We start from the raw sequence: 27,851 nt of genomic DNA, 5'->3' as shown, positions 1-27,851 counted from the left end.
ACAGGCAAATTCGAATTCTTCTCAACCACAAGATTTGGCCAAGCTGGTTACCAGAGGCTGCAGAAGGATGTTGTAAGTGCAGGTGATTGGTGGTAGTCGCAGGATTGAGCTGAGGGCAGGACCTGATGGATACTCATCTGGATGCATCTGGCTGTCACGGACTAAAGGCAGAAGTAATGTTACAGTTGGAAGCTGGAAGCTGCAGATAGATGCTTGTCTCTGCACTCGCCCTTTGTAACTTCCGATACTAAAGACAGAAGGTGAGCATGATTTCTGAAATATTCAGGAAGATACAAAAGGCTGGAGCACACCTGAGAAGAATTAGTTTGTTTCATGTATTGTTCCATCCCCTCTAAAGGTAAAGGCGTAAAAATTATTTTCAAAGGTCGGATATCATGTCAGAGAGATGCAATGATTATTCGAATGCAAATAATTGGGCACATTTTCATAAAGTCTGTCATGAAATGAATTAATTGAATTGTTTAATCATCCAAAACATTTCAGGAGTAGTGATACATTGGGTCAATTGCTATGTAAAGTGGGATTTATTAAGTAGCAAAAATGGCCAGATTCAGAAATATAAGTCTTGTGAAGATGTTGCCGGCAATAACATTGTTTGAAGCACACTGATGTTGCACCTTATTTTCAGAAGCTACTTCATCTACGCATAACCTTTAACATACATAATATAATATAATATAATACAATAATATATTGATATTGACACAACACCGGAATCTGTTCCATCTATGTACGTAATGCTGGTTGCTACCTCGCGCCTGGCCCGTTGCTAACAGGAAAAGGAACAACTACTTCCAGGTCAGCAAAGTAAGCGGGTACCCACGTGAATTCTGCAAGTCTACAAAGTAAGTGATCGGCTGAGCAAGTTTATGTGTGAAAATTAATTTTATGTGCATTTGCGATAACATTGTCTCAGTGTCGTTCACCGCTTCTTTTGTTTCCTTGTCTTTGAGCTGCTGTTCGCTAACTAACGTTATTTAACATGGTTAACAGGTAACGTTACTATAAATAAACTCATTCTGACTGAAAATGATCTCTTTTCACTGTGTATGTTCCGTATTAACTTGTCGTTAAAACATTAGCAGGTGCTCAGCCATGTGTTCATTCAATTCTAGCTTAAACGGAAGTGTTAGCTTAACGCAATCTTAGTTATGCACAGTGGTAAAATTGTATTTTCTTGGTGTTTCAGACGGATTCAGACGAGGACGTGATCTTTGTTTACGAAAAGTCTGCATCCAAGTTTACTGGCATTGCCATTAGCGAGGTACTTATTTTCTACTTTAAATCGGAATAGTCTGTGCTGAACCATTACAGCTTTTCTGAATTGCCAGAACGAAACTAGCAAACTAGCAAAACCGATTTTTTTTTTTTTTTGTAGCTTTTTTGCAGAAATATATTCACCAGTTTTCAGATCTCAATGAAACTTAAAAAAACAAAGATGGGAGGGAAAACACAACTAACACATTGTTTTCATCATCATAAAACTCCAGGTAAAAACTGTACAGTGTCTAGACAGGGATTGTTTGAACCCCATGGATGCATAATGTAAAAGCTAGTTCAAAGAGAGGCAAATGACAGATTCTTATTCTTATAAGATTCTTTCATTTGAGAACAATCATAAAACATGTTTTTGTACTACGATTGACACTGCATACTGTAATACAAGATAACAGCTGAAAGGAAAAGAAGAAGATACTGCAGTTTATTTTATTTGTTTTCTAGTAAGAATACTACAGTATAAATACAAACATGAGCTAAATGCATGAGTAAAGTTTATTTAACCTGCTATGACAAAAGCCATGTTTTGCATTTTTTGGGGGGTTGTGTGTAATTACTGCTGTGTGCTGTTTATGCTTTGCCTGGTTTTGTTTTGTCTGCTGACAGAACTGTTTGGTTTGCAGCATAGAAAAAAATAGCTTTGAGTTGTTTGTTTTTTTGCCCGACAAGTCAAATATATTTTAAATGCAGCTTGAAGTATGGGTTTTGTGTTTAATTTTGTTTAGAAAAGAATAGCAGACTTCAGGAAATATGATTAATAAATTCCCTAAAACTATAACATTAGGCAAGCAACAGAACAAGCCAGGAGTGAAATCCTACTTCTAGTGCATCAGAACACAGATGTCAGTATTGTGTGACAACGTGCCAAACTTTACCACACTAACTAAAGCTAGATAATTACAAAATGCATTTTGCTGCAAAAACTGCAGAGACACATACTGATAAACACAAAAGTAATTGTTGTCAGTGTATACAATGTTGTGATACATTTTACATTCATATACATCTAGCATAGTTCTGCTTTGTTCTCTGTAGGCGAAGCTACTTGCCTTGCAACAAGACATTGATCTGGAGTCCCTGCCCAAGCAGCCAGCCAAAACATTGGTTAGTGTTCTGCTCTAGTAATTACACGTATACATACATGAGTCCTACAAACCAGAATATACAGTTTAATCCCAGAGATTAGCATTGTCTTTTAATAATTGTATTTTTGTCACCAGAACAGCCAGAGGTCTGTTGCTGTGGAAAAAGGGAAGATAAATCCAAAGGAAGGGATGAGTGAGGAGAAAAAGAATAAGAAACACAAAAAAGAACAAGCCTCTCTGCCTAAAAACATAAACTGTGATAGTGAGAGATTAGCAGAGGTGACAGAAGTAAAAAAGAAAAGTAAAAACGTTGAGACAGTGGTTTTAGAGGAGGAGTCCGTGGATAGATGTGATGTAATGGAGGAGAAGAAGAAAAAGAAGAAGAGAAGACTTGTTCATGAACCTCTAATTGAGACGAGTGCTTCTTATGTCAAGGATGGAGTGAGCAAAAAGAAGAAGAAGAAAAAGCAGACGGCCGATGACGAGAATCATGTGGGATCTGCAATGGGTATCGTAGAAGAAGAAAAGAAACCAAAGAAAGTGAAAAATAGGTCTGAACAAACTAAACAAGACAATGTAAAGATGGAGACAGAAGATGAGGATGAAAAGCAAACTAAAAAGAATAGAGGGCAAAAGAAAGCCAAGAAAGACAGAAACAATATTTTAATTGAAGATGAGACTGAGGAGCAACTTAAATGGAATGAGAAAAGGGAAACCACTGTAGTTATGTATGGAACAAGTGTGTCTAAACAGAAAAGTAAAGTGTCTGAGAATGGAGTAAAGTTGGAGACTAACGTGGCTGAGGAGGTCAAAGTAAAGAAGAAGAAGAAGAAGAAAGTCAAAACTGAAGAAGATGGAAGTGAAGTTGAAACACCAATTATTGAAGGCACCAAAAAAAGGAGCAAAGCATCACTGGGGGAAAAGGTGGAGGAGGACAAATTGCTAAACAAAGATGATAAATCCAAAAAGACGGAGTTAAAGACAAAAAGACAAAAAGAAAAGGATAGAGCATCGTCTGTAGAGGTCAGTGAAATAGGGGAAAGGAAGAAAATCAAAAAGTCTAAGAAAGAGGAGAAAGAACCATTATCAAAAAAGGTCAAACAAGTTGTAGATGATGAACAGTGTAGAGAAACTCAAACAAGCAAGAAAAACAAAAAGAAGAAGCGCTCTGCTCAGATAGAACAGGTGGAGGATGACATCAGAGATGAAAGTGGATCAAAAAAGAGGAGGAAGAAGATTAAAGAAGAACAGGAAGAAGAACCTCTGGTGAGTGAATGTGTGTGAGTTCATTAACCCTGTCCTTGGACTTGAATTTTTGCATGGCCTGTGAACTTGGTTTGTGTTTTAGGAGTCTCCCCAAGTGGACGTGGTGTTCCTGTCAGAGAAGAGTGGAAACACTGATGAGATCACAATCAACCAGGTAAACTGAACTCTCATTACCTCTACATCACTGTGGCATTTATTGTTCATTTGCTATATTGGGCATAAATAAACTTCGACATCCTGGGAATTATGCTGATTCCCTTCCAGAACATCCAAAATGAGATGCAAGATGAGATGAGATCCAAAATGCTACTCTCACATTTAGCAGGTTTTCTTGAGGGTTACCATTATTTTTCTTTTTTTTTTCTGTTTTAGGACTCTCATTGTTTGGCATGTCTGTGAAGCCTAATGAAGTGTGTTATATTTTTTCAAAGGAGAGAAGACAAGCTTTACAGATGGAGATTGACAAGGCCTCTTTGCCAGTAAAACCAGCTAAACCTTCGGTCAGTATCAACATCTGTCTTGGAAAAGAAATAGAACAGTTTTGCCTACTGGATTCCAAACTGACGCAGAGATTACCTGTATTTTAATTCCCTTTTATTACCATTTTGCAGTTAAATACCATTCTTTTCAACATCCACCCTGTCTACCCCTGATAAAAGCCATCACATTTCACATTCCACGTGCCCAATTTGTGATGCACACTTCTCTAAATAACCGCAGAGGATACAGCCTCCTCATAACAAATAAACTAACCACTATGTGTAAAAGTCATTGTTGTACCACTGTTTGTAATACTTGCATTGAATGTCTGTGTTTTTCAGGGTTTCGGCCAGTGGAGCACTGCCCAGTTCGACAGCTCTGAGACGCAGCAGAAGTTCCTGCGGTTGATGGGCGGCTTCAAAAAGGGTTTCCAGCCAGCTGCAGGCAGCACTGGGGGAGCAACGATGGCAATGGGAAAGGAAGCACAGCAGCAGTTGCGGCAAGGGCTCATGGGAGAATTTGAACGTGCTCATTCGCGTCGAATGGACATCAGTAACAGGGGAGCAGGACTCGGGTTTAATGCTCCCTCCAATAAGAAGTTCTCTATCGACATTAATGCATGTCGATCGGTTCGCTTTGATGATTGAACAAAAAAAATATGTTAGCGTGAATGGTTGTGTTAGCTGTTTCTTTGTTTAGCTGTGTAGTTTTAATGGTAGGCGTGCACAATAAACCATCGGCTCAGATTCACAGAAGAATTTTAAAACCTGTATATAGATGGATATTAGAAGACTACAACACAAACCGGCAGTTGTAAATACTGTGTTCTATATATTAAACCTCCTCCTGTGGGGGAACTGGACTGTACATAAAAGATTGTATCTAAGCATCAGTTTCTCAGTGTGTTCATGTGATTTCATATGGGTCAGTCTTTACATTGTAATGCTGTAAAATGTTCCCGTTTCCAGTTTTATCTTACTTAATACTTTTGAATGAGGAAAGTAAATATAAACATAAAGAGCAGTGATAGATGACACAGACTTTACCCAGAGCCCCGTTCTTCAAAGGTGGATTACAGGTTAGATAAAGTGTTGCGCGATGCAACGGTATGAGGGTCTGAATCTCCTTTTCTTCTTTTATCATTAACTCAAAGCCTATGAGAATGATTGTTGATTGTGAATGAATGTTGATTGTGGTTTTTAGCGTCGATAATATGCACTGCCTGACCAAAAAGAATTACCGCCTCGATTTAACTAAACAAACAGGAGCAGGTGATGGCAAGAGGAAGCATTTATAGTCATTTTCAAAAGTTAGTACGACCTTATTTTGAATTGGCAAAAAGAGTAAAAGGATTTTTAATGCATAATTTTTAATTTGCTATTAGAAATGTTCCCCACAAAATAAAGATAATCATTAACTTTTCAAGGGGGATACAAACTTTGGCACTTCTTTAAATTTAGGTTCACAAATTAAAACAATAGAAAATGAAATATATGCCCATAAATCTTTCTTAAAATTTTAGTGGACCTAACATTAATAAAAAACTTAGTTATTTATAAACCAGACCAAGGAAGGTTTACTGTTTTTTGACTTTTTTTAGTTTATATGGTTATCACATAAAATGACTGACTATAAATGACCATTTTCCATATTAGAAACAGAAATTAACCATAAAAACTCACTCTGAGCACTTAGTGGCTACGCAGCCCCATACACAGCAAAATTTGATACACTGAGCAGAGTACACAAATTCAAAAGTGCAAGCATTGATCTAAATAATTCCACTTTAAATCTTGTACATAATTAACTTTTAACCGCTTTTAACCGATCCACCAATCTCACAGTTGTTGGTTCAATCCCTGGCTCCTCTGGTCACATGTCGAAGTGTCCTTGAGCAAGACACTGAACCCCGGTGAGTGTTGGCCAGCTGCATAGCAGCTCCCCCATCGGTGTATGAATGTGTGTGTGATTGTGAGTGTGAATGGGTGAATAAGAAGCAGTGTAAAGCGCTTTGAGTGTCAATAGGTAGAAAAGCGCTATATAAGTGCAGACCATTTAGTACAGTAATTCATAAAAAAAATAATGGTCAAGAATAACTATTGGTAAAGATAAGGCTGATTTTATCCCCTTTATGTGCTGACAGGTGGTTAATTCATAATGATACATAAGCATTTAATAGTTCATCTTATGTTTTATTTGTAAAAAACATAAAAACAATCTTATAACCACCAGGTGGCTGATTGGTGTATGTTCTAGTTAATGCCTGGCTCCCATCTGATCTAAAAGCTGATTCAGGTGTCCAGGTAAACAAGTAATCCAATCAGACTTCCCATTTTGTTCAATGTGAAATGTTTTGTCAGTGTTTCACCATGAACATTGATGCTCTGAACAGAATAAAGCCTGAATACTTTCAGGTTTTATTACAGATAGTTCACATTTTGTAAACTGCTTACAAGTTCCAGTATCATAAGCAAAATAAATTTTTTTTAGTTCTACTGAGTGCCACAGACGCTTTTGGTAAGTTAGATATGAAGCTCATTGAAATACCATCTGGACAGGTATTTCCACCCTCACAGTCTCAATATCTGATTAACCAATCATTAAAATGTACGTCTTAAATTGGTTTTCTCTCCCTGTGTGTTTTGACTGCTGAATGTTTTGTATTAATGTGGCCATTTATGTAGCAAATTGATGGCTGTGTTATAAAAATAGATCAATAAATGTAGAAAATTAATAAAAAAATATTTTATCAATTTATGTTTTGTTCATTTGTATAGTTCTACTTTGTTTATCTGGGTCCCTATACTATATTTACCCCTTTAGTCTACCTGTTCTAAAAATATAAAGACTTTCAGTAACATATTGTGCTGTCAGACACCAATTTCTAAACTAAGAAATAAAAGTTTTTTAATTATTCTTATCGAATCAAGTTTGATTGTAGTTGTGTAGTGATGTTGTAGCATTATTTTTTTCTATCTGATTTAAATCAAGTTAAACACAGCGAGTGCTCACACATAATAATAATACTTTTTCTAGAAAAATCACTTAACAATTTTCTTATTAAAAGGCGAAACGTGATGTAATTCAGTTTAATAAAAATTTATTTCAATCTTCCATATGACAACTGCTGTAAAGTAAGAGTTCAAAATACAGTTCACCAAAAATATAAAATGGAAAAATTTCTTGTTGCTTGTTGTAGTCTTATTGATTTGTTTATTCAGTGCTAGAAAACAAAACAATCATATATATTTGTCCATCACGTACTTCATATATTGTGTTTTGTCATAAGTGTCACTGAACATCAGGCTTTCTTATTAACATTCATTTTCCTTTTAAAATTGCTGAATGGACATTTGTCTATTTTTCTTAAAAATGTACAGTAAAGGAAGTACAAAAAACTGTGGGATTAAAATTCTGGTCTGTGGACAAGGTACAAAACTCAAGTCAGCTGCATACATGACACCACGCAAAACAATATTTAATAGTGCAGTATCACTACGTAGCATAGTTTGGTCAGATCCTTATTTGAGGCTGAATGCTGCCACTGGAATACAATGATCTGTCTGCGTATAAAAGCAAACTGTTCATTGCTGTTTTATACATGAGATGTAAAGCAAGCCCTCTCTTTACTTAGTCTTACATTTATACAGCCAGCAACAGTGGGCATCTGCTTCACCCTTTAAGCAACCTACTGATCAAACACTTGCCCTGATAGTGAATGAGACTTTTTTAGCATGTACAAGTTTCTAATGCTTTTAGTTTTTCAGCATAGTGGCAACGTAGAATGATGAAGTGTACCATCCAGAGTGAGCTGAGTAATTCTACTGTACCTAAAGCTCTACAGCAGGTTGCGAACAGGTATTGTAACAAGCAATGAATTTTAGAAAATGTTGCTGCTGGCGCATACACTGAAACGTGTTTATATTGTCTATACAATGTTCTGCAGCCTACTTAAGTGTTTCCCAACTGGCACAATTAAAATGATGACACAATGTGCAAAGGGAAAGCAGTTTAAAAAGGAAAAAAAAAAACAAACAAACAAAAAAAGCCACTTGAAACATGAAGTCCGACGTAGCTCACAAATCTCATTCTCCAGCCTCTTAGACAGTATCTAAAACAGCTGAGGGCTTCCTGATGTTTGAAGGAGGGAGGGGAAGCTGTGTGTTCCTTGTTATGAAAGATGTTTTATGGCTCTCATGCTTGAAGATATTCTGGCTGCACTCGTGCAACTTTGCGGAACTCCTTGGCATGTGTCAGTGGGCACTGCATTTCACACCAGCTGATGGGAACCATCTGGGCACCTGGTTTACAAAAAACAAGGGGGATAAAATGTGTGGTTTTTAGGTTGAAAGCACTTTCAATCTCACACACACACAAAAAAAAATTCTGGTTACACAGGACACTACATTACATAAGGGATGCCTAGACTGTAACTCTCAAGAATAAGCCTCAAAAATATTGTAGAAAATGTTTAATAATAATATTTCTTTCTCTATTTCATTATGCCTTTGTCATAGCTCTTTTTATCTTTACTTATCTTGATCATTACTTTTATGCCACCTTGTGTTCAACCAGGATACCATCCCTCCAGTGTTGAGGACTGTGTGAGTGAACCATGAAATGTACCTGCTTCACTGTGTGCTACCACCACTCCCAGCTCATTCTCTGCCGTTGTCAACAGGTAGTTCGACTGAACGTCACCCAGAGAAATCTGACAACAGAGGTCAAGGGTCAACAACCCAAAGATAAACTACATTTCTTATAATCACACCAATGATTATAAATTTGTTTTGTTTTTCTTTTTAAAACAAGTCGAACTAAATGATGAATTAACTTCCGGAGATTCCAATTTAAAAAATGCAATGACAGCTGATGCATGAGCTAGATTGTCTTAATAGCTCATAAGTAGTTTTCATCCGTCTCTCTGGAAAAGGCATTTGTCTTTAACTTCAGGGCAGGTGAAGGATACAACTTTTGCCAGAACAATGTCACCAGGTCTGAAGCTTTTATATGTCTCCACCTGTAATGATAAAGAAAAAAAAAAACTTAGCATGTCATCTTAGAATAGTAAACAGACACTAGCTGTTGAAAAAAAACTGATGAGTAATCACCTTGTCTTTCTCTGTTGCACGCACATCTTCTTTTCTGTAAAGACAAAGAGAGAGTGAGCTCAGTTTGGGGAATGACAGAAAAATATGACTATAGGACACAACTTTACAATTAAGTCAGTTTTGGTTACCTGATAGTTCCTCTGAAACGATCTTTGAGGGGTGTGGAGCCCACATACAAAATGAGGACCTTAGCATACCTTGGGTTGATGCTGGTCACCTGTCCAAAGAACAGCAACACTGAAGACAACCCATATCTCTGGTAAAGAGATCCAAATCTAATAATGTGCATGATTAGTTAAACAGTTCAGGCAGCCAAAAAAATTATTTCACTGTGTACCTTACAGGTGACTATTGCTCCCACATCTGGCAGTAGTTGCGTTTCTGTTTCTCGCACCACTGAGATCACTGGTAACTAGAAAATTCACACACATTAATGTGCACACGGGTCACACAAAGCTCATTTTGCTTTCACAATTAAATTTAAAAAAAAAAACTGATTGAACAGACAGATTGTGCAAATTTCCCTACAGGTGCCGAACAAATGTATTCTGCTTCAGTCACATTCACAAATGTTATGTAACACCTGTATTTAGACACTCCTACATGTCTCATTGCTTCTGCAGCTGTTCACACCCCTCTCCTCACCCACACCCACCACACCCCTTACCTCCTCTCCCTCGTTTTTCTTAAACACATAACCTGCTAGTGAGGAGTATATATAGCCGTGGCGCAGATACACTCCTTTTCCAGGAATACAGTCTTCTACGCTGCATAGTTTGTCACCTGGAAACACATGAAAAAGACTGACACAATGTTGCAGGGAAGTTTTTCAGATGTGGAGATGGATCATCTCAGATGACATTGATAAGAACAGAATAATTAACTTTTGTTAAATGAAATATTAATCTATGGAGTAAAAAGACCAGAAGCACACAGGTACAATCTCAACACATTTATCGCAGGCCTAACAACCAAACATATACTCCTATACACATATACACAACTATCTGCACAGAATATAATCTGGCTCATACATTGTCAAAAACTGCCTGTCACCTAAGGAGTCATTCGTGTGGTACCTTCGACATATTTAACATGACATGAAATGGCGAGACACTTTTTAAACATTAAAGCCATCAGGCCTCATTAAACTGATCGGTGTTAGACATGTTTTGTCAACATTTATCGCTGCCAACCGTAAAAATTAAACCAAGGATTTACAGCAGGTGAGCCAAAACAAGTGAGAGAAGGAATGCTGCTGTCCTGCCTGAGGCGATGGGCAGGGCAGCTAACACAACCAGCAGTGAAAAGTAAAAGTCCCAACTAACAGTCCCCAACGAATACGGCAGCTAACTTACCTTTTACCTTAGAACAATAGCATATAATAAACCCAAATGGACCTGATCCGTGTTACAATCACCTGATACAATCTGCCACAAGTTTAAAAGTATCTGGAAGTAACTCAAGCAACATTCTTAACGTGCTACAATGCAGAGCCCACCCCACTCATGGCAGCTGGAATCAATTAACAAATTGTTACACTGTTAAGCTGCTATTGAACTATATTTTCCAGCTACACGAAAATGTCTAAAATAGCCAACAAAAGCGGGAAATGCCTCAGAGTGTCGTATAACAGCATCCTACAAAACAGTAATGACAAATGCCAGGGACTCACCTGGAACACACAGCTTCATGGGCGACATGTTGCCGAGAAGAGCTGGTCCTCCGCCGATTCCCTGTGACGTAAGGTCTGACTCCATTCTCATTGGCCAGGGACACGCAGAGAGGAAATAAAAGTAGAACTCCAATTCCGCCATGTTTGTTGAGGCGCACATGGACACTTGAAATGTGACGCTTCATATTACCATTAGCACAAGCTTTCAGACATTTTAATTACTATTTACAACAATAGTTTTGCTTAATAATATGATTTCTCAAGCCATCTATCAGTCTAGTAAGATGCTGTCATTACCACATTTTTTTACAGAAAATAATTGACACACAGGTTTGTAATCCTGGTCTTCCCTACAAATTCAGTTGCTTTAAGAGGGCATATTTCCTTCATAACATTTCAGTAAGCTTTGACAGAAATGCAAAGGCTTAGTGAAAGTCAGTCATACTGAATAATGGACAGAGGGAGATTTGTGCTCTACACCCAAAATCATATTCATACATTACATTGTTTGTAGTTTAGTCTCCGTTTATTTTTTTTATTGCCTTATGAATAATAGGAACAAAGTGGAAACTTAGTGACATTGACACAGACATTTATTCTTTATTCTCACAGTGCCGCAGCAAACATCAGCAGTGCAGGGCATTTCAACTTGCTTTTTGATGATAACCAGTCTTATTTTATAGGTTACACTTGTCTTAGTGAGTCACGGGAAAGAATGCTCTAGAATGACCACATGGTTAGTCAGTTAGCTAATATTTGCTGGTCCTTAATTTGCATTTGTTGTCACTGCTTAAACCCTATTACAGTCAAAATCTATTGTCTATAATTAAATGCATGTTTCAGTCTGTCACAAAGTAAAAATCAGCAAATCAAACACCAGATTGTAAGTTTGTGTGAAAGCTGGGTATTCTTCACATAAAGTGCACATGGTGTGAGCATGTGTGCATGCACAAGTCTGTGATGACACAAACAGTAAATGACCTTGATTTGACTCAATAACTGAACAGCACATTAACTATCTGTACTGTAGCTTCCAGCAGGAGAATTAGTTTATTTCTTGGCTTTGCCCTGAGCAGCCACAGCTTCCATTGCCTTCTTGACAGTCTCCTCATCTCCCAGGAACTGCATGGGTCCCATAGGCTTCAAGTTCTTGTCTAGTTCATAGACAATGGGTATGCCTGTGGGCAGGTTCAGCTCCATGATGGCCTCCTCTGACATGCCTAGGAAACAGTAATACAGAAATTACAGCCATTAACATACATATTAATTTCACGCATCTGCAGAGTGAAGAAGCATTTCAATTATTCTTTAAAATAATAAAATGAGCACACAAGGCTCATGTTGTATTTGTGAGTTTGCTGCCAACCTTAGACACAATAATTATTCATTCATTCATTTTTAGGGACAATGTATAATATTCAACATCAACGTGTACACTCCCCTCTAAAAGTATTGGAACACTAAGGCCATTTCCTTTATTTTTGCTCTAGACTGAAAACATTCATCAAAAGGTGAAAAATGGGTGGGTTCAAAGAAAAGGTGCTATCTTCTAAGCTGTCTATCCAAAGAATTGGCCTCACTGATTTTACCGTCTTTTTACATTTGCTCTAACAGCGAAGTTGCAATAGAAAATACTTAATGCTATCCAACCTCTAAAACACTGTAGTAGTCAGTTATTTGACCCTAATTTTTGAAGCAATGCCCTGCATCTGATGAATTCGGGCATATACACGTTTTCCCCGTGTGATTTCATGCCTACTTTTGTGGTCAACTGTGTCAATGTACTTGCACTCTGTTTTGGAAATGTTAAAATCCTTTCATTATTTACAGTGTGTGATTGTTTTTTATACAAATTGAAAGAATGACATACTTATATCTGGTATTTATATTCACAGAAAGTTAATGTCCTATGCCACCAGAAACAGAAGTAGCCAGGATTTTAATGGACACACATTTTCCCAGTAGAAATTAAATACCCAATTTTTCTTTCTGTCATTTGGGAGACCACCTCTTAGACAGTTTTCACTTGAAGCAGCATAGAAGTCTCTTCAGAATGGACTATTTTGAAAAAAGCAATTCTGATTTACTTAAAAAGGTAAAATAAAATAAAGCGTAATACTCTGCTCAATAACTACTGATATGCATAAGACACTTCTGTCATCTGTAATCAATTAATAATTTAGTAATATAAAAATTTGCCATTCTTTAAACTGAGGATTTATAATACGTCAGCTAACTACTTGATTTAAAAAATGCAAACTGTGTGAAAATTAAGGGGGATGAGAACTTTGAGCACTCAGCTCCCTCCCACATCTCTCAGCTTGGAATCTTACCTTCGAGATGCTTTACAATACCCCGGAGACTGTTGCCGTGGGCAGCAATCAGCACCCTCTTTCCCTCTTTGATCTGGGGGACGATCTCGTCATTCCAGAAAGGCAGGGCTCTGGCGATGGTGTCCTTAAGACTCTCACAGGAGGGAAGCTGGTCTTCCGTCAGGTCAGCATAACGCCGATCCTACAACAGAAGCCAGACATACTTAATGTTGTCATAGTAGTTCAGACAGTAGATATAAGAAATAGTAGATATAAGAAATATACAATTGTTTATTGTCTACTTGGACTGTCACCTTGCTTATGGCCTCATAGAAGTCATGCCCTTCATCCATGGGTGGGGGAGGAATGTCAAAAGAACGCCTCCAGATCTTAACTTGGGCTTCTCCATGTTTGGCTGCTGTTTCAGCCTTGTTCAGACCGGTCAGGCCACCATAGTGCCGCTCGTTGAGGCGCCAGGTACGATGGACAGGTACCCACATCTGGTCAATGCTGTCCAAAACATACCACAGGGTGCGGATGGCTCTTTTCAGCACAGAGGTGTAGCAAATGTCAAATTCATAACCAGCATCTGGGTGAATCAGGAAAAGGGTTAGAAGAAGCAAATGTGAATGTTCATTGGAAACAGAGAGAAAAGTGCTGGATTCAAATAAAATTAATTTTTTTATGTTATATCGAAAAACATTTAACTGCTTTTCAGCATCTTTATTCATCTATAATTATGTTTATACGTATGATTTTTTTGTGGCCATCATGGGACACAGGCAGGCTCGGGGTTTGCCTGCAGAGGACCAGCAGGTGTGTGTGTGTACTGCACAGAATTGATGGAGGAAATACAACATTTTTAATTATAATTATGTCTATTCATACTTGTTTACTGGAAGATATATTTTTTATGAAAAAAATTACTTTTGTTTTTCTTTGATAGTCAGGTGGAAACTGTTATTACACTATTAATGAATGAGACCAACCGCCCAACATGATGTTTCAGGTAAAACTCCAGTCCGCATCTTGGGCAAAACACTGAATGCCAAGTGGATCCGGATGAGTGTAAATTGCTTTGGAAAATAAGTATGTGCCAAATGACTCAAGGTCAATGATTTGAAGTGAATGTTTGTAATGAGGACCCCATTCCTGGTCTACTGACAGTCAATGAGTGTCTGCTCGTGTTACTTGAGAAATTCACTTCACAATTTATTTATGCAAAGACAAATCAAGACTCAAATACAAATGATGATGGTTTTTGCATCAAGGGCCGCAGTTTGGGTTCACCGAGGACTCAGGGCAATACGTGTCCAGCAGAGACAGTGCGGTCTGTGCCAGCTGGACAGATGGCTGGTCAAATAATTTTGCTCTTCTCTCGTCTAATAAACACAGACACGTTGTGACTACTCTCGTTTTATGCTGCTGCTGGCTATTTCTGTCGAAATAGGCCGACTACCTGTTTCTCCATCCGGTCGAGTTGCATTAACGGCGGCTCGTAATGGCCTAATCCAACGACCGAGAGAAAACCTGATTACGACATTATCCGGTACCGTACCTTTCAGGGCCTGGCCTCCTCTCTTTGCCTCATGCTCCCCGGTCACACTCAGGTCTGCGTCAAACCAGCCGCAGAAGCGGTTCTCCTGGTTCCAGTTGCTCTCTCCATGGCGGATCAGGACCAGTTTGTACGCAGCCATCCTCACACCGATGTTCTTTACGCTATATTTCCGGAACTTTGGGGTAAGTGACTCTTTCTTAACTGTGACAACAACGTCTGCAGATGTATCCTTTCTTGGCTGCAACCCTAAAGACAGATACGGATAAGCGAATGCAGTATTGCTGGTGGTATGGTGTGGCGTGATGGCGAGTCTGATGCAGCGCTTGAAGAAGTGGCTGGTTTGGCTGAACTTGACAGATCTCACGGCCGTCGTCGCGAGCTCTCTTTCGCTCTTCCTGCTGGTTTCCACCAATCAGAGAGCGAGCTTTGAGCCCTGGAGGAGGTGGGGGGTAGGGGGATGCGCACAGCGGCACGTCCACAGCTGTACATCCTGGCGTTACTACATCAATTGGAAAAAACTAGAAAAACACTAACTTGAAAGATTTACGCAGTAAGAAAGAAAAAATTTATTAACTTGCACATAAATTACACATACACATAAAAGACAATCACAAGATACTGCTACAAACATCTCAAACAACAACACACGTAATTTACTCTATTTTGTAGTGCCTATTATTGCACATATAGTGTGTTGTAGATCAGAGAGACCTAAGACTTGATTAGTGTTAGGTGATTAATTAATTGTTATGCAGGAGTATAACAAATGTTACATTTAAACGTGGTTTCGATTAACAGAAATGATCAGAGATCTTAGGAGGACCTCGTGGACTTGAGACATGATTCAGACTTCCCCAGATATGAGTCACTAGATGGTGAAGTTTGGTAGTTCTTGTGGTTTAAGGGAGGCCTTCAAAAAACCCTCCTTACAATCCCAGTCTGCCCTGCTGCAAACGTATTTACTTGAATATGACACGAGGTTGAGAGAGCCTCATACATGTGCCCCTAACCTTTAGAATAAATTAGTTTTCTATTGATTATTTAACGCGTATATGGAGTCCAGAGTTCAAAGACCATCATGTGGAACGATTGTAGATCTACTCATTGTTCATTTGGCATTGACTTATTTATTTTAGTATTAAAAACGTGTGAGGAGTGAATGGTCCATCATGTACTTTTAATTTCTTTGTTAAGGGGAAACGAGTCAACAGCACAGCACTACAGATGTAATACTATACTATTTTGCGTCTCACCAAAACAATGCTCATAAAGTAGCCTGAGTGTTACCTAGAATGCCCATTAACATTGATGAACAAACCCGATTATGGACAAACGCTATTATTATTCACTGAAAACATGGCTAAACGTAAATCACAAGGAATGTCATTTGCCAAAACTGATCTCAGTAACAGTTTGTTTTGGTTTAAGTAACACTGATTACACCTTTTTGGGACAAAGGAATGACTGTATTGAACATTTTGAGGTAATAAATTGAGCGCGTTAAGCAAAATTATGTTGCAGTCAAAAGATTTACCAAGTCCGACAAATAGAAATTAAATGATTATTTTCTCGGTCTCGTAATCAGACATTTTTATCAAAGGCTGTTTGTATTTACGCAGTTACCCGATTTGGTTGACTATGCTGTCACGTGCATTCCATGGGCAGAATAATTGTGTCCAATCAGCGCTAGAGAACCAGCGTTAAGGGGAGTAGTTGGACGCCGATTGGTTAAAGATCCAAACAATCAACGGGTCCTGCCTCTTTCCGGAAGCTGACAGTCATCTGATTTTCCTTTTTTTGTTTGTTCCTTGTTAGCCAGCATCAGTGTTAGCCAACATAACAACCGTTCCGCTTTCTATTCTCCTATATCGTTTGTCAGGAGTTAAATTAACAGCTTGCCAACCTCAAAAGTCATGGACGAGACGAGTCCGCTTGTCTCTCCGCTCCGGGACTCCGGTGACTTTAGCTACTGTCCCACAGAGCCCACTAGCCCGCGGGGCGCCTTTGGAAGCACTCCGGGCTCTGTGGTGCGTATCCCGGCCGGGAGTCCAGGACGCAGCCGGGAGAGACAGCCGTTGTTGGACCGGGACCGCGGGAACTCACCGCGAGAGCCGCACAGAAACGAGTTCCCGGAGGACCCAGAGTTCAGAGAGATTATCCGAAAGGCCGAGCGAGCCATAGAGGAGGGGATCTATCCGGAGAGGATCTACCAGGGATCTAGTGGAAGCTATTTTGTCAAAGACTCACAAGGGGTAAGAAGTTCAGCGTACTTACTACTTACGTTGCTGTCATGCAGACTGATGAAACCTGAGGTGGTGTTTGTAATGCGACAACCTCAGGACTGGAAGCATCAAATAATTTGTTTATGAAAATGTTGAAGTAGCTAGAAAAGGCCTCTTAACTTAGCCTGTGATGACTTGGCAAATAGGTTGTGAGACATGCAAACACAACATTCACTTATATTTTCCAACTGAAGCTAATTAACAAGATTAGAGGAGAATACCACCTTTATTTTCACCAAAGTCTAAAGTTCTTAATGAATTTCCTGGCACTACCGTAACACACACACACATACACACACACACAGGCACAGACACAGACACACACACACACAGCAACAATAAGAAGAAGAAGTCATCTCCGATAATTGAGCAATCTAATTCTATGATGTCAAAGTCCTTCTACAGCACCTACCAAAAGTGTAGGGATTGTGGGATGTAGGGTGATAAACAGAGACCCTCTGTCTTTGGTTAGTGTACAGGTCATGTTGAAGCCTCTAGTCGGCTTGTTTGTGATCACGTTAATGAGCAAGATTACTAGAAAAGTTTTAAAGTTTGAGAAGATACATTGAGTGGATTTCTTGAAAACATAATTGACACTTATTTGATCCATTTCTTAGGTCCTATTAAAATGCCTTTAGTACTAGTTGGACTGAGGCTGTGCCGGGCAGTGTTTATCATTTTAGATCTTTTTGATGAGAGGATGAGGGGAGTAGTTTATCATTAAACCTCCACCAATGATAACTGGCACTGTAACCTCAACAACAACAACAACAACACAGATAACAAGTAATGTTACTTTGGGTAGTTTTCCTATTTATTGCTTTTCTGTGTCTCTGTATGAAGAACAAAGTGTGAATAACAGCATCTAATTAACCAGAAGATGCTGAGCATAGCTGTCTGATTTGTTGCAGCCTTTGTAATTACTTTATTTTTGCAAGTCTACATTTTCAAACTGCTACTCACTCACTCACTCACTCACTCACTCAATCAAACAACAGATGACCATTATACATTTTCAGCATTCCTTCCATTTATCACTTTCCAGAACATGACCTGTCCCCTTCTAATCATTCAAGATTAATGACAGCAAACTTTGATCAGTCTTACCAGAGCCAACTACTAAAAATTCTGATTAACTCAGAGACCACTGTTTCATAATATGTGAATAGCCGTTTTCAAAGAAGGAAGCATGTCTTTGGATTCTGTAGCCAAATCATTGCTATTTTCATTTTCATTGTTCCCCAGCCCCTCTAGTCAGTTCAAGATAAGATAATCCAAACAGTCCATATGGCAATCTCTCAAATACTTGAGGCTCACTGTGTGAGGTTTTTATCCCACACCTCTAAAGTTTCATTAGTTACTTAGCAGCCTGCTTAGTGGTCATGTGCTCGGTCTCTGTGAGGATATATTTTTCTTCTACCAGTCCTCATGTTGTAATCGTGTGTTTATTAGCATGATGCAATATGGGATTTCTATATACACCTTGAAGTGACGTTTGCGTACCAAATACCGATCTGACATAGGCTTTAAAATTAAGTTTCACTTTTCAGAACGATTTTGCTGTGCACAATTCACTTTATTTTAGTGACAGTACATTTCAACAGTGAAAAGTTTGCACTGTATTAAATGTTTTATTTAAATGCTGCATTAATACACTGTACTGTACTGCTGTATGCTCTGCGATTCACATGTTTTCAAATTTGCAAAGGCAAATCTTGGTTTTTTTATTTAAATACAAGTATCACACACAACCAGACTTTCTTCTTCATCAAAAACATCTGTCTGCCTTTACTCACCGTCTTCTTCCACAGAAAATCATTGGTGTTTTCAAACCCAAAAATGAAGAGCCTTATGGCCAACTGAACCCCAAATGGACAAAGTGGCTCCAGAAACTGTGTTGTCCCTGCTGTTTTGGCCGTGACTGTTTGGTCCTCAACCAGGGTTACCTCTCAGAGGCTGGGGCCAGCCTGGTTGATCAGAAATTGGAGCTCAACATTGTTCCCAGGACCAAGGTATAGACACACACATTAGCTGTCTTAGCGTCTCATGAGCAGAGCACCTTTCCCTTGTCCTAAAAAAATCTTTTCTTCCTTAGGTGGTATACTTAGCTAGTGAAACATTCAACTACAGTGCCATAGACAGGGTCAAGTCTAGAGGAAAAAGGCTAGCCCTGGAAAAGGTGCCTAAAGTCGGCCAGCGCTTCCACAGGATTGGACTGCCACCCAAGGTAACTTGATTAGCTGTTGTTAACAAATTCTGTAAAGTTTAGTGAACTCTAAGAGTTACTTTGTATCTTGTTACTTTATTCTCAGTCAATTCTTGGTTTTTCTCTGAAAGTATTTCCATAACCCCTTTGTCCACTTAATTACTGCAAATAATTGCCAGGCAATCATTTGTAATATCTACTGTTAATGATTTATTCCTGCTATCATCTGTCCTTGTAGCTGCACTGAAATGCACTACATGGATGCATTAGCCAGAAAATTGCATATTATAGTACAACAATAACATTGCAATAATTGCCTGTGGTCTGCATAAATATTTAAACTACAGCAAAGAGTCAAAGTATATTCTTTATATTGGTAACACCAGTTCAGTGAAAAATATTATCACAGCATCCTTTTTGGTGTCTGTTCTGGGACTTTCAATCAAAAACTGCATTGATAAGCAACACATTTGCTTAACACCATAACTCAGTTCAGAACGTTATTAACAATCACTAACTGCTGTCTGTAACACAGCACCTTGATCTATTTTGCGTCCATCAGGTTGGATCCTTCCAGCTCTTTGTTGATGGGTACAAGGATGCAGACTTCTGGCTGCGGAAATTTGAAACAGACCCTTTGCCCGAAAACACCAACCGTCAGCTCCAGCTGCAGTTTGAGCGGCTTGTAGTACTTGATTACATCATCAGAAACACAGGCATGTAGTCACCCTGCTAAGCACTATCAGAGATGGATCATCACTTCAGGCAGTATTCTCAGCATAGTAAAGCAATGGCAACATTAGAATACAGTGTGTATATATGTATGTGTATATACATTCTGTAAACAGAAACATATATGTACTGTGTGTATGTATGTATGTATACTTACTTGATTAACATTATACTACAGTACTTAAGTACAATAGTATTGGCATTTTCCACCACTTCTTATACTAATACATTTCAGGGCTGGTGAACTGGTTGGTAACTGGGTGGTTACAACTAAATAGCTGTAACTTATAGGGAAATGTATAATACAGACACAGTCATTACATCCTGTAATCCGTCCTGCAGAAAGAAACAAATATAATTATGACAAACGATGTTACTCTGCATTGAATTTTATTCTGTTTTATGCTATTGCAGATAGAGGAAATGACAACTGGCTGCTAAAGTATGACTGTCCCATGGACCCCGTAGGGAACAGGGTGAGGATACATAGACTGGAACATATTTAAAATCTTGACACATTTTTTAAAATAGTGATTCTATGGCTTATCATCTGATGTGTTGATGCTCTATTCAAGTTTATTCAAAAGAAATATGTAAAATTGCATTCCTGCCTGTTTCACGGCCCTCTCTCTTCAGGACACAGACTGGGTGGTAGTAAAGGATCCTATCATAAAACTGGCAGCCATAGACAATGGCCTCGCCTTCCCTCTCAAACACCCTGACTCCTGGAGAGCCTGTAAGCATGTGCATTGATTTTGTATTTGTTCTTTCAGCGGCACGTCCAGTGAAATCTGATACAGCATCTCTGTTACACCTGTCGTGTAGTTTATCTTAATGTTCTATATGTCTTCTATTTATATTTTCTGCAAATCTATGCCTTGTTATTATTTCATTCCATTGTCATTGTATCTAAACTTTCTCTAAAGATTCCTTACTGATAAAATGCTGTTTAGTTATGAGTTTTACCCTGATATGTCAGCTGATCCATCACGGAATTAATCACTGTCAACAAGTCGGTAATTTAATTAATTTCACTGTCCAATCACCAGATCCTTTTTATTGGGCGTGGCTTTCCCAGGCCAAAGTTCCTTTCTCCCAGGAAATCAGGGAGCTAGTTCTGCCTAAACTCTCTGATCCAAATTTCATCAAAGACCTGGAAGAGGACCTATATGAATTATTCAAGGTATGGAGGGACTTATAAACGTAATCAGTAATGTCTTTGTTGAGAGTGAAGTATTAATTGCTGTAGAAAACAAAACTGTAGAAAAACCTTGGTCAATATCACTAACCATTTTAATACAAATCCTGTTGATTTAATCAACATTTATTTATTTTTTGTCAAAGCTCAGTAGAATTAATTTATTTAATTTCAAAAACTGAAATGTTTAACCATTTAAAATATAATGAACGGTCACTCAGTTTTATAGCACTACATTTAGGCTTTATATCCAGTGTAGTCTATGTAACCTGATTGTAATTTACTATACACAAAAATCATCTGCTCCACTTGAGTTTAGAAATAATGCTGTTACAGCTAATTGACAAATTAAAATAAAATAACAGCCACCACATGTGACCAGAACAGCTTAAATGCACCTTGGCATTGATTTTCCAAGTCTCCAAGATGGAATTCCTCCAAAAGATATTTCCTCGTTTTGTGTTTTGCTGATAGTGGTGGGGTGAGCTGTCTAACATGTCAGTCCAAAATCTCACTTGCAGCAGGTGTTCAAGTCAGTTAAGATCTGGTGACAACAAAGGCTATAAAATATGATTGACATCATTTTCTAATCAAACCTATGGAGTCCTTCATGAATGTATCTGATGCGGCTTCACAAATTCGGAAAATGCAAAATGGAGAGTAGGATGATTCAGTGTGTAGCTGTATACTTGATGTATAACATACATGCATTGTCCTGTGTGTCTCATAGAAAGATCCCGGGTTCGACAGAGGACAGTTTCACAAACAAGTAGCTGTAATGAGGGGGCAGGTGAGTTTTCTCCTTTAAACACTGCCTAAACGGCTACATTTGTGACAGTATTAGGAGACGCTATACAGTGCCCTCCATAAAGTTTGGGACAAAGACCCAAAGTTTTCTCTTCAGCATACAGTATGAAAGGCTCGTACTGTATTACTACAGAATTTTACCACTGCAAATTCCATCTTCTGTGATGTTAACTAAGCCAGTTCCCATAGCATCCACCAGTTATTCTTTAAAGTACTTCTGGCCAAACTGTTCCTGTAACATTGCTGTGTCCCTCTGTACCAGTGTAACTTTACTCCATACTGTTTTCCTCATTAGATTCTGAACTTGTGCCAAGCCGTAAAAGATGGTAAAACACCTCTCCAGTTGGTCCAGATGCCCCCCGTAATGGTAGAAACAGCCAGAGCACCTCAGAGAGCCAACAGTGAATCCTACACACAGAGTTTCCAGAGCAGAAGACCCTTTTTCACCTGGTGGTAGGAAAAAGAGGAACAGCAGGAAGCTGGAAAGTGATGTGCATGTGGAAGAGAGGACAGAATCTGAGAGCATAAGTGTCTCACCTGAAAATGGAAATAACTATTAACCACCCCTCCTCTCCTTATGGAGATTTTCATTAGACAGTGAGTCAGCGAGTGGGTGGAGACAGATGAGGCCACAAGAGGAGAAAAATTTCACAACATAAATTCCAGTTTGCCTTTGTGCCTTGTGTAAATGTCAATGAGGAAATAAAATGGTTAAGTGATGAAGATTTGCTAGAGAGGAAGTTTTCAGTGAGATGTCAGGTGTTTAGTTGGACTTGGGGGTGCACATAAACACGCACACCGGTCATAAGCCTCCCATACATTTGTTTTTGGATGGAAGGTGTTGCATTCCATGTTTTTTTTTTTTTCATACCTCTCTGCCTCTTATTGTTCACCTGCAAATTCATCCTCCATGCAGTTAAATGTCCTGGGCTGATGAAAGCAGCCAAGTTAAAGATCACCATTTTATTTTAAAACAAATCAGACCCTGTTCATTGGGGTTATAAATTTGGGAACTGGGCACTCTGTGTAGACTTTATGCAATGACCACAAGCCACGTGAGCTAGTTTCATGGTTACTCATTGCATTCTGAGTGCTTCATGTCAAACTTCATCTGCACGTCATCTGGGGTGATGTTGAAAGGCAAGGACATTGTAGGCTAAATTTAAAAAAACTGCTCAGAGTAGTACAACTGTCTTGTCAAATTTGTTTTCTCCAACTGATGAGTTAAATCATTGGTAAAGAAGACAAAATAATTCTGTCTGCAAGTCGGCAGACTAGGTAGGAATTTGGTGATTCCCAGTTTATAAGCTCCTGTTTGTCTCAGCCATGGTCATTTCTGTTAGTGTTCAGGCTTGTGAGATGGACCTAAGCAAACATTGAAGTCACTTCCTGCTGTACTAAACTGACATAAAATGTATTGTGACAATGCACTGTATAATTTGTATGTAATATTTAATGATAGATTAAAACATATTCAATGAATACAGATGACTTGTGTTTTTGAGTTGTGAATTTACAATTACACAGCTGATGGAAAACAAATGGCTAGTCCTGCTGTTGATATGTACTGGGTATGAAATTAGTTTATTTACATTTTTAAAAAAACGTCAAAAGTTCTGATCCTACAATAATGGCAAAGATCAAATCATGCAGTAAAAGCAGCTAATAATATATTTTTTTAACAATAGATCAAATGAGTAATAAAACACAATTCACTCACAACAATATCATTTTTATATCTTCTTTTATGCTCGCCGAGCTGGTTATAAAACCTAGTTAATGAAGGTTCAAAAGAAAATATTTTGGTATATAGAATAAAACAACCCCTTAGACTAGAAATGCTCTTATGATTAATGCAGTATTACAATATCAGTTGTCCTGTTACCACAATAATAGAACGTGAATTCTTTGGCAATTGTCTGTCTAGGCTAACCCCTTTTCTTACCTTAAATTTTAAAAAAAATGCACTCATTTTGTGCATTAGACATTTTATTACACAACAGTTTATATGACTATGCATGATCTGTGTCCAATGGACTGTGCTGGGTCTAATATGTAGACTTCAATAAATGGCAGTAGAAAATGCACTGTGTCCTTTCATGCAAAAAGAATATTGGATTTCTTTACTTCATTGCATCTTGCACTATGTTGTATTCTAAACTTAGTCAGGTTTTAGTGGAGGATGCGATGAAGGTAGCGTTCAGAGTCCCTGCCCCCCTCCTGCCTTGCTACACCCAACCGCCATGAGGAGAGTTTGAAGGTAGTTTGGTTCTCTGGGATGTCCTCCTGAGTCAGCAAAAGGAATTTTTCTGAACCTGGCGTTAGGTCAGCCTCCTTACCCTCAACAATGCAGTCCGTCAAAGGCTCCTCAAACCTGGAAGGCAGAGAAGTTATTTTCATTTAGCAAAACTTTACATGCCCCATATTAAACCTTCCCCATATTATAGTACAACAATAACATTTTCTCACATAAATATGCCGTTGTGTTGGATAAAGTGCATATTCAGATCAAAACACCACTTGATTCCAAAAACATCACTGATGAAGATTTTTCAATTAAACCGAAAGCTCCACAACCTCAACTAAATAGATGCAGAACTAAGATTGTTTCTACAAATGTTGTTTCCACAGTCAAGTCAACTTTGAAACTCCATGAAGGTTGATGGGTGTCTCAAAGTATCATTAAGTAGCTTCTAAATATCTGTGCCTCTGCCTACAAGTCATAATTCATTCATGAACATGTAGTTGTAATAAATTAAACCGAACAATTCTAATTTGTAGAATGGCATGATTAAAATTCTGGAATAGTATAAAAAATGGTCATCCAATATTATGTGGTGTAGTGTTTACCATGCCAATCACCATCAATTTAAGACACTACATAAAATTATATTATAAATTAAAATGAGGAATGTATGTAGCATGTATAATGTCTATGGCATTTGGAAAGCATAAATGTCTGACCATCTGTTCAGTAGTTGTCAAGGTATTTACTCTAAACTTTAACTGCACCCCACATGTTGGCACAGGAGGAAAATCATCATGAAAAATGAACCTAATTAATGGTAACATTGTTCTAGAGGATTGACAGCATTGCAGTCGTTGGTGCCACACTGATAACATGTTGCTATAAACCATTTTGGTATCACTGTGCTGCTCTGTAGACTCATGACACCATTTTAACCATTCTGTGATAGTCCTCCAACTAATCTAATTGTGACTCTGAGGAATGTCAAATGCAGAGCATGACAGTCTTGTGAGGTCATGCTGAATTTGTTAGGCACATGACACTTTAAACACTGCCTTTGAAGCGAGGAGGAAAGTTAGACAGGACCTAAAGAAACTCAACTAGTGACAGTAATTTACATTATTAATGAGGACAGAACAGCAAGCATTGGTACTAAAATGAAAAATTAGAAGAATCTTTATTGACATGTTACTTTTCACATCTTTTCATGATTTTTCCCTGGCTTCCTTTCCTCTGACACTTACCTGAGATATTCTGATGCTCTGTGCCACTTGTGGTCCCTCTGTCCCTCCACCCTAATACCTGCCTTACTCCTTGCTCGGACCCTGAGTCCCACCAAGGCCTGGGCCAGCCCTGCCTCATCCTCTGTCTCCCCACCTACTTCCTCCTTCTCCTCTTCTGCTCCCTCCACATCTGCATCCATGCCTCGCCACACCAGCTTTGCCCGATGTTCAGCATCTCTGTCCCCTGCTGTTCTGAACAGCCGGTGCAGTTGGTGTAGTTTAACCCCAGAAAAAATGTTGGAGCATCCAGACTTCCTACTATATTGACTGGAAAGCTTCCATTGCACTGGCAGATCCTCCTCAGTGGAGGTACATGCTGGAGCCTCTGCCATGTTGTGAGGGTTTAAAAACAAGGTGAGGTAAGCTGAAAGGGGAGAGAATAGAAAGTAACTAAACTGATCAAACTGTGATCTCAAGCAGAGCTTAAGCCTTGTCATGGCTTCTGCCAAAAAGCCTTATAAGACCTTATAGACAAGTAAAAGGACTTTAAGATATTGAAGTGAGGTGGGCAGTGGGGTGATCTCTTCATTAGTCAAATAACTGTACATTGTGAAGTGCGGTAATATAATTTTAGCACAGTTAGTGTGTGGTTTTAGCAATTTCACCAAGTGTATCGTAAAGTTTTTGTGAACACACTACAGTAGTAGACAATTATTTAGGCAGCCTGTAACCTGCGATTTTGCTGTACAGCAAACAATGACTGCAGTCTGGAGGATCTAATTTTGATCCTAAAAGTGCAATCTCCGCTTTTACTTATTATGACACACACACAAAAATACTTACATGTACAAATATTTCGATTAGCAACATGTGTAAACTCTCAAACTAAGCTAAACCTAGACGTTTAATTTATTATTATACAGGCCAAAGAAAAACAGATAGCACTGACTGTCATATTTTTATCCAATTAAATCTTGAATAATAAAATAATTCCATAAAAAGTATCCTGATTCAGGTTGAACAGACTACTATAAGAGGAAACACAGAATAGATATAATAATTTTAAAAACTGTTAGACAGACAGAGAGAGAGAGAGCTTACCTTACCTTGTGTGCTTTTAATGAGACAACCTCTGACCGTGCTCTAAAGGCATTCAAACAGTCTACTGAACCAGCATCCAGACTACACCAATCACACCTACTAATGCTGAGCTGACCCACTTCCAACTGTCGCGTCAGTGAAGCCTCAGGGGAACGTAGAGAAATAATCAAAGTGTAATCCATTAACGACGTCAGGGCCAAGGTACTTACCTCAAAACAGAAGTCAGTCTGTAAATAAAGGGAGAAGAGCCATCTGAACAAACAGAAGTCTGAAAAACCCAGTAAAGAATAGAAGGCATTGTGTGCTAGAGCAAAGTAACTGTACTTTAGTTTTAAGCTATAAAGGGGGGGGGGGGTTAACTGTGAGACACTGATTGACACTAATGTACAAGCACTATGTGTTTGTTTACTGCAGTAATCTCACTGGTCTCTTTTTTCCTAACACCAGGTTATACTGTAGTCTACTATGTCACTCTTTCAGTGGACAGTTGATTCTTTAACTTTATTGTACTGAAGCATTTACCACACAGGGCAAATCCAAAGAAATACAGCACAGACTCGCAATGTTTTACATGTTTACTGTCATTCCCTCTAAATAACAGTAGTTTGCATTTCAACTACTGTTAGTGATCCACACTAACCTCTAAAATCTTGTTGAAAAATTGTTAGTAGTTCAGAAAAATGTAAATCCCTTTAAATCATAATAATAGAGGTAGATAATATTGGGCAGAGACACACAGCAAGCCTAAAGCTTCACTGTGATAAATCTGTTTATGTGTGTTTGTATAATGACTGGCCACCAAGCGGCGCCATTTTTCTACCATAGTCTAGAATTTCACTGTTTAACAGGTCTTGTCGGTAATTAGTAGTTTCTGTGAATAATAACAGTTTTAGGAAATTTATTAGTTTTGGGTAATTTGTGATTTTAATAAAAAAGTCTTAATATGAATTGTTACCCATAGCCTATGATACACAAGTATAAAGTCAAAGGGACAAAAACCTTTTGACCCAACTTTTGTATGTCATCATTGATATGAAACAATTTATCTCAAATACCTGAGAGGAACGTTTCCACACACAGCACTGGAAATCGAACTCTTCAGGGCGCTTTTTGTTTTTTAGCACCTGTTTGTAATTCAAATCAGACCAGTTAGCAGCTTTTTAAGGGCAAGCTGACTTTGAGTGTGCGGATCATCTTAAAGTTCTAGATTTTATTTGAGAAGCTGAAACAGGACTTTTCCCACCTGCTTCGGTCAAAGTCCAAAAATG

At 38.5% G+C, this 27,851-nt stretch overlaps 5 protein-coding genes across 13 annotated transcripts; 2 read left to right on the top strand and 3 right to left on the bottom strand.

Annotated features, from left to right (window-relative positions):
- Positions 1–724: 724 nt before the first annotated feature.
- On the top strand, positions 725–6,832 carry knop1 (lysine-rich nucleolar protein 1). 6 transcript variants are annotated; one of them, XM_067499021.1, is made up of 7 exons: positions 726–866; positions 1,211–1,285; positions 2,335–2,403; positions 2,525–3,650; positions 3,733–3,804; positions 4,082–4,150; positions 4,472–6,832. In XM_067499021.1, exons 4-7 carry the CDS (start codon positions 2,574–2,576, stop codon positions 4,775–4,777), a joined length of 1,524 nt encoding a protein of 507 aa, XP_067355122.1. In that variant the 5' UTR covers positions 726–866; positions 1,211–1,285; positions 2,335–2,403; positions 2,525–2,573; the 3' UTR covers positions 4,778–6,832. The 6 variants fall into 6 exon arrangements, with proteins under 6 accessions (XP_067355127.1, XP_067355122.1, XP_067355121.1 ...); XM_067499020.1 differs by having other exon boundaries at positions 2,520–3,650; positions 4,472–6,831; XM_067499026.1 differs by lacking the exons at positions 4,082–4,150; positions 4,472–6,832 and adding an exon at positions 3,915–4,037 and having other exon boundaries at positions 725–866; positions 2,520–3,650.
- Positions 6,833–7,213: 381 nt separating this feature from the next.
- On the bottom strand, positions 7,214–10,988 carry exosc1 (exosome component 1). 2 transcript variants are annotated; one of them, XM_067499064.1, is made up of 8 exons: positions 10,917–10,988; positions 9,909–10,024; positions 9,579–9,653; positions 9,370–9,458; positions 9,242–9,275; positions 9,100–9,150; positions 8,757–8,841; positions 7,214–8,431 (listed from the first exon to the last, which is right to left on the bottom strand). In XM_067499064.1, the coding sequence occupies exons 1-8, from the start codon at positions 10,942–10,944 to the stop codon at positions 8,325–8,327; spliced, it is 585 nt and encodes a 194-aa protein (XP_067355165.1). In that variant the 5' UTR covers positions 10,945–10,988; the 3' UTR covers positions 7,214–8,324. The 2 variants fall into 2 exon arrangements, with proteins under 2 accessions (XP_067355165.1, XP_067355166.1); XM_067499065.1 differs by lacking the exon at positions 9,100–9,150.
- A 503-nt stretch (positions 10,989–11,491) lies between these two features.
- pgam1b (phosphoglycerate mutase 1b) lies at positions 11,492–15,191 on the bottom strand. The gene is made up of 4 exons (XM_067497887.1): positions 14,787–15,191; positions 13,543–13,817; positions 13,250–13,430; positions 11,492–12,136 (listed from the first exon to the last, which is right to left on the bottom strand). Exons 1-4 carry the CDS (start codon positions 14,923–14,925, stop codon positions 11,967–11,969), a joined length of 765 nt encoding a protein of 254 aa, XP_067353988.1. The 5' UTR covers positions 14,926–15,191; the 3' UTR covers positions 11,492–11,966.
- A 1,372-nt stretch (positions 15,192–16,563) lies between these two features.
- pi4k2a (phosphatidylinositol 4-kinase type 2 alpha) lies at positions 16,564–23,493 on the top strand. 2 transcript variants are annotated; one of them, XM_067497886.1, is made up of 9 exons: positions 16,564–17,038; positions 18,880–19,080; positions 19,164–19,295; positions 19,837–19,990; positions 20,421–20,482; positions 20,643–20,742; positions 21,056–21,189; positions 21,935–21,994; positions 22,307–23,493. In XM_067497886.1, the coding sequence occupies exons 1-9, from the start codon at positions 16,700–16,702 to the stop codon at positions 22,466–22,468; spliced, it is 1,344 nt and encodes a 447-aa protein (XP_067353987.1). In that variant the 5' UTR covers positions 16,564–16,699; the 3' UTR covers positions 22,469–23,493. The 2 variants fall into 2 exon arrangements, with proteins under 2 accessions (XP_067353987.1, XP_067353986.1); XM_067497885.1 differs by having other exon boundaries at positions 19,810–19,990.
- A 35-nt stretch (positions 23,494–23,528) lies between these two features.
- On the bottom strand, positions 23,529–27,759 carry avpi1 (arginine vasopressin induced 1). 2 transcript variants are annotated; one of them, XM_067497890.1, is made up of 4 exons: positions 27,639–27,736; positions 26,793–26,810; positions 25,504–25,906; positions 23,529–24,385 (listed from the first exon to the last, which is right to left on the bottom strand). In XM_067497890.1, the coding sequence occupies exons 3-4, from the start codon at positions 25,872–25,874 to the stop codon at positions 24,184–24,186; spliced, it is 573 nt and encodes a 190-aa protein (XP_067353991.1). In that variant the 5' UTR covers positions 25,875–25,906; positions 26,793–26,810; positions 27,639–27,736; the 3' UTR covers positions 23,529–24,183. The 2 variants fall into 2 exon arrangements, with proteins under 2 accessions (XP_067353991.1, XP_067353990.1); XM_067497889.1 differs by having other exon boundaries at positions 23,530–24,385; positions 25,504–26,810; positions 27,639–27,759.
- Between the last annotated feature and the right edge of the window lie 92 nt (positions 27,760–27,851).

The sequence above is a fragment of the Channa argus genome, chromosome 3 (assembly GCF_033026475.1).
Source record: "Channa argus isolate prfri chromosome 3, Channa argus male v1.0, whole genome shotgun sequence".
Classification (NCBI taxonomy): domain Eukaryota; kingdom Metazoa; phylum Chordata; class Actinopteri; order Anabantiformes; family Channidae; genus Channa; species Channa argus.
This window is presented reverse-complemented; position numbering and strand designations above follow the sequence as displayed.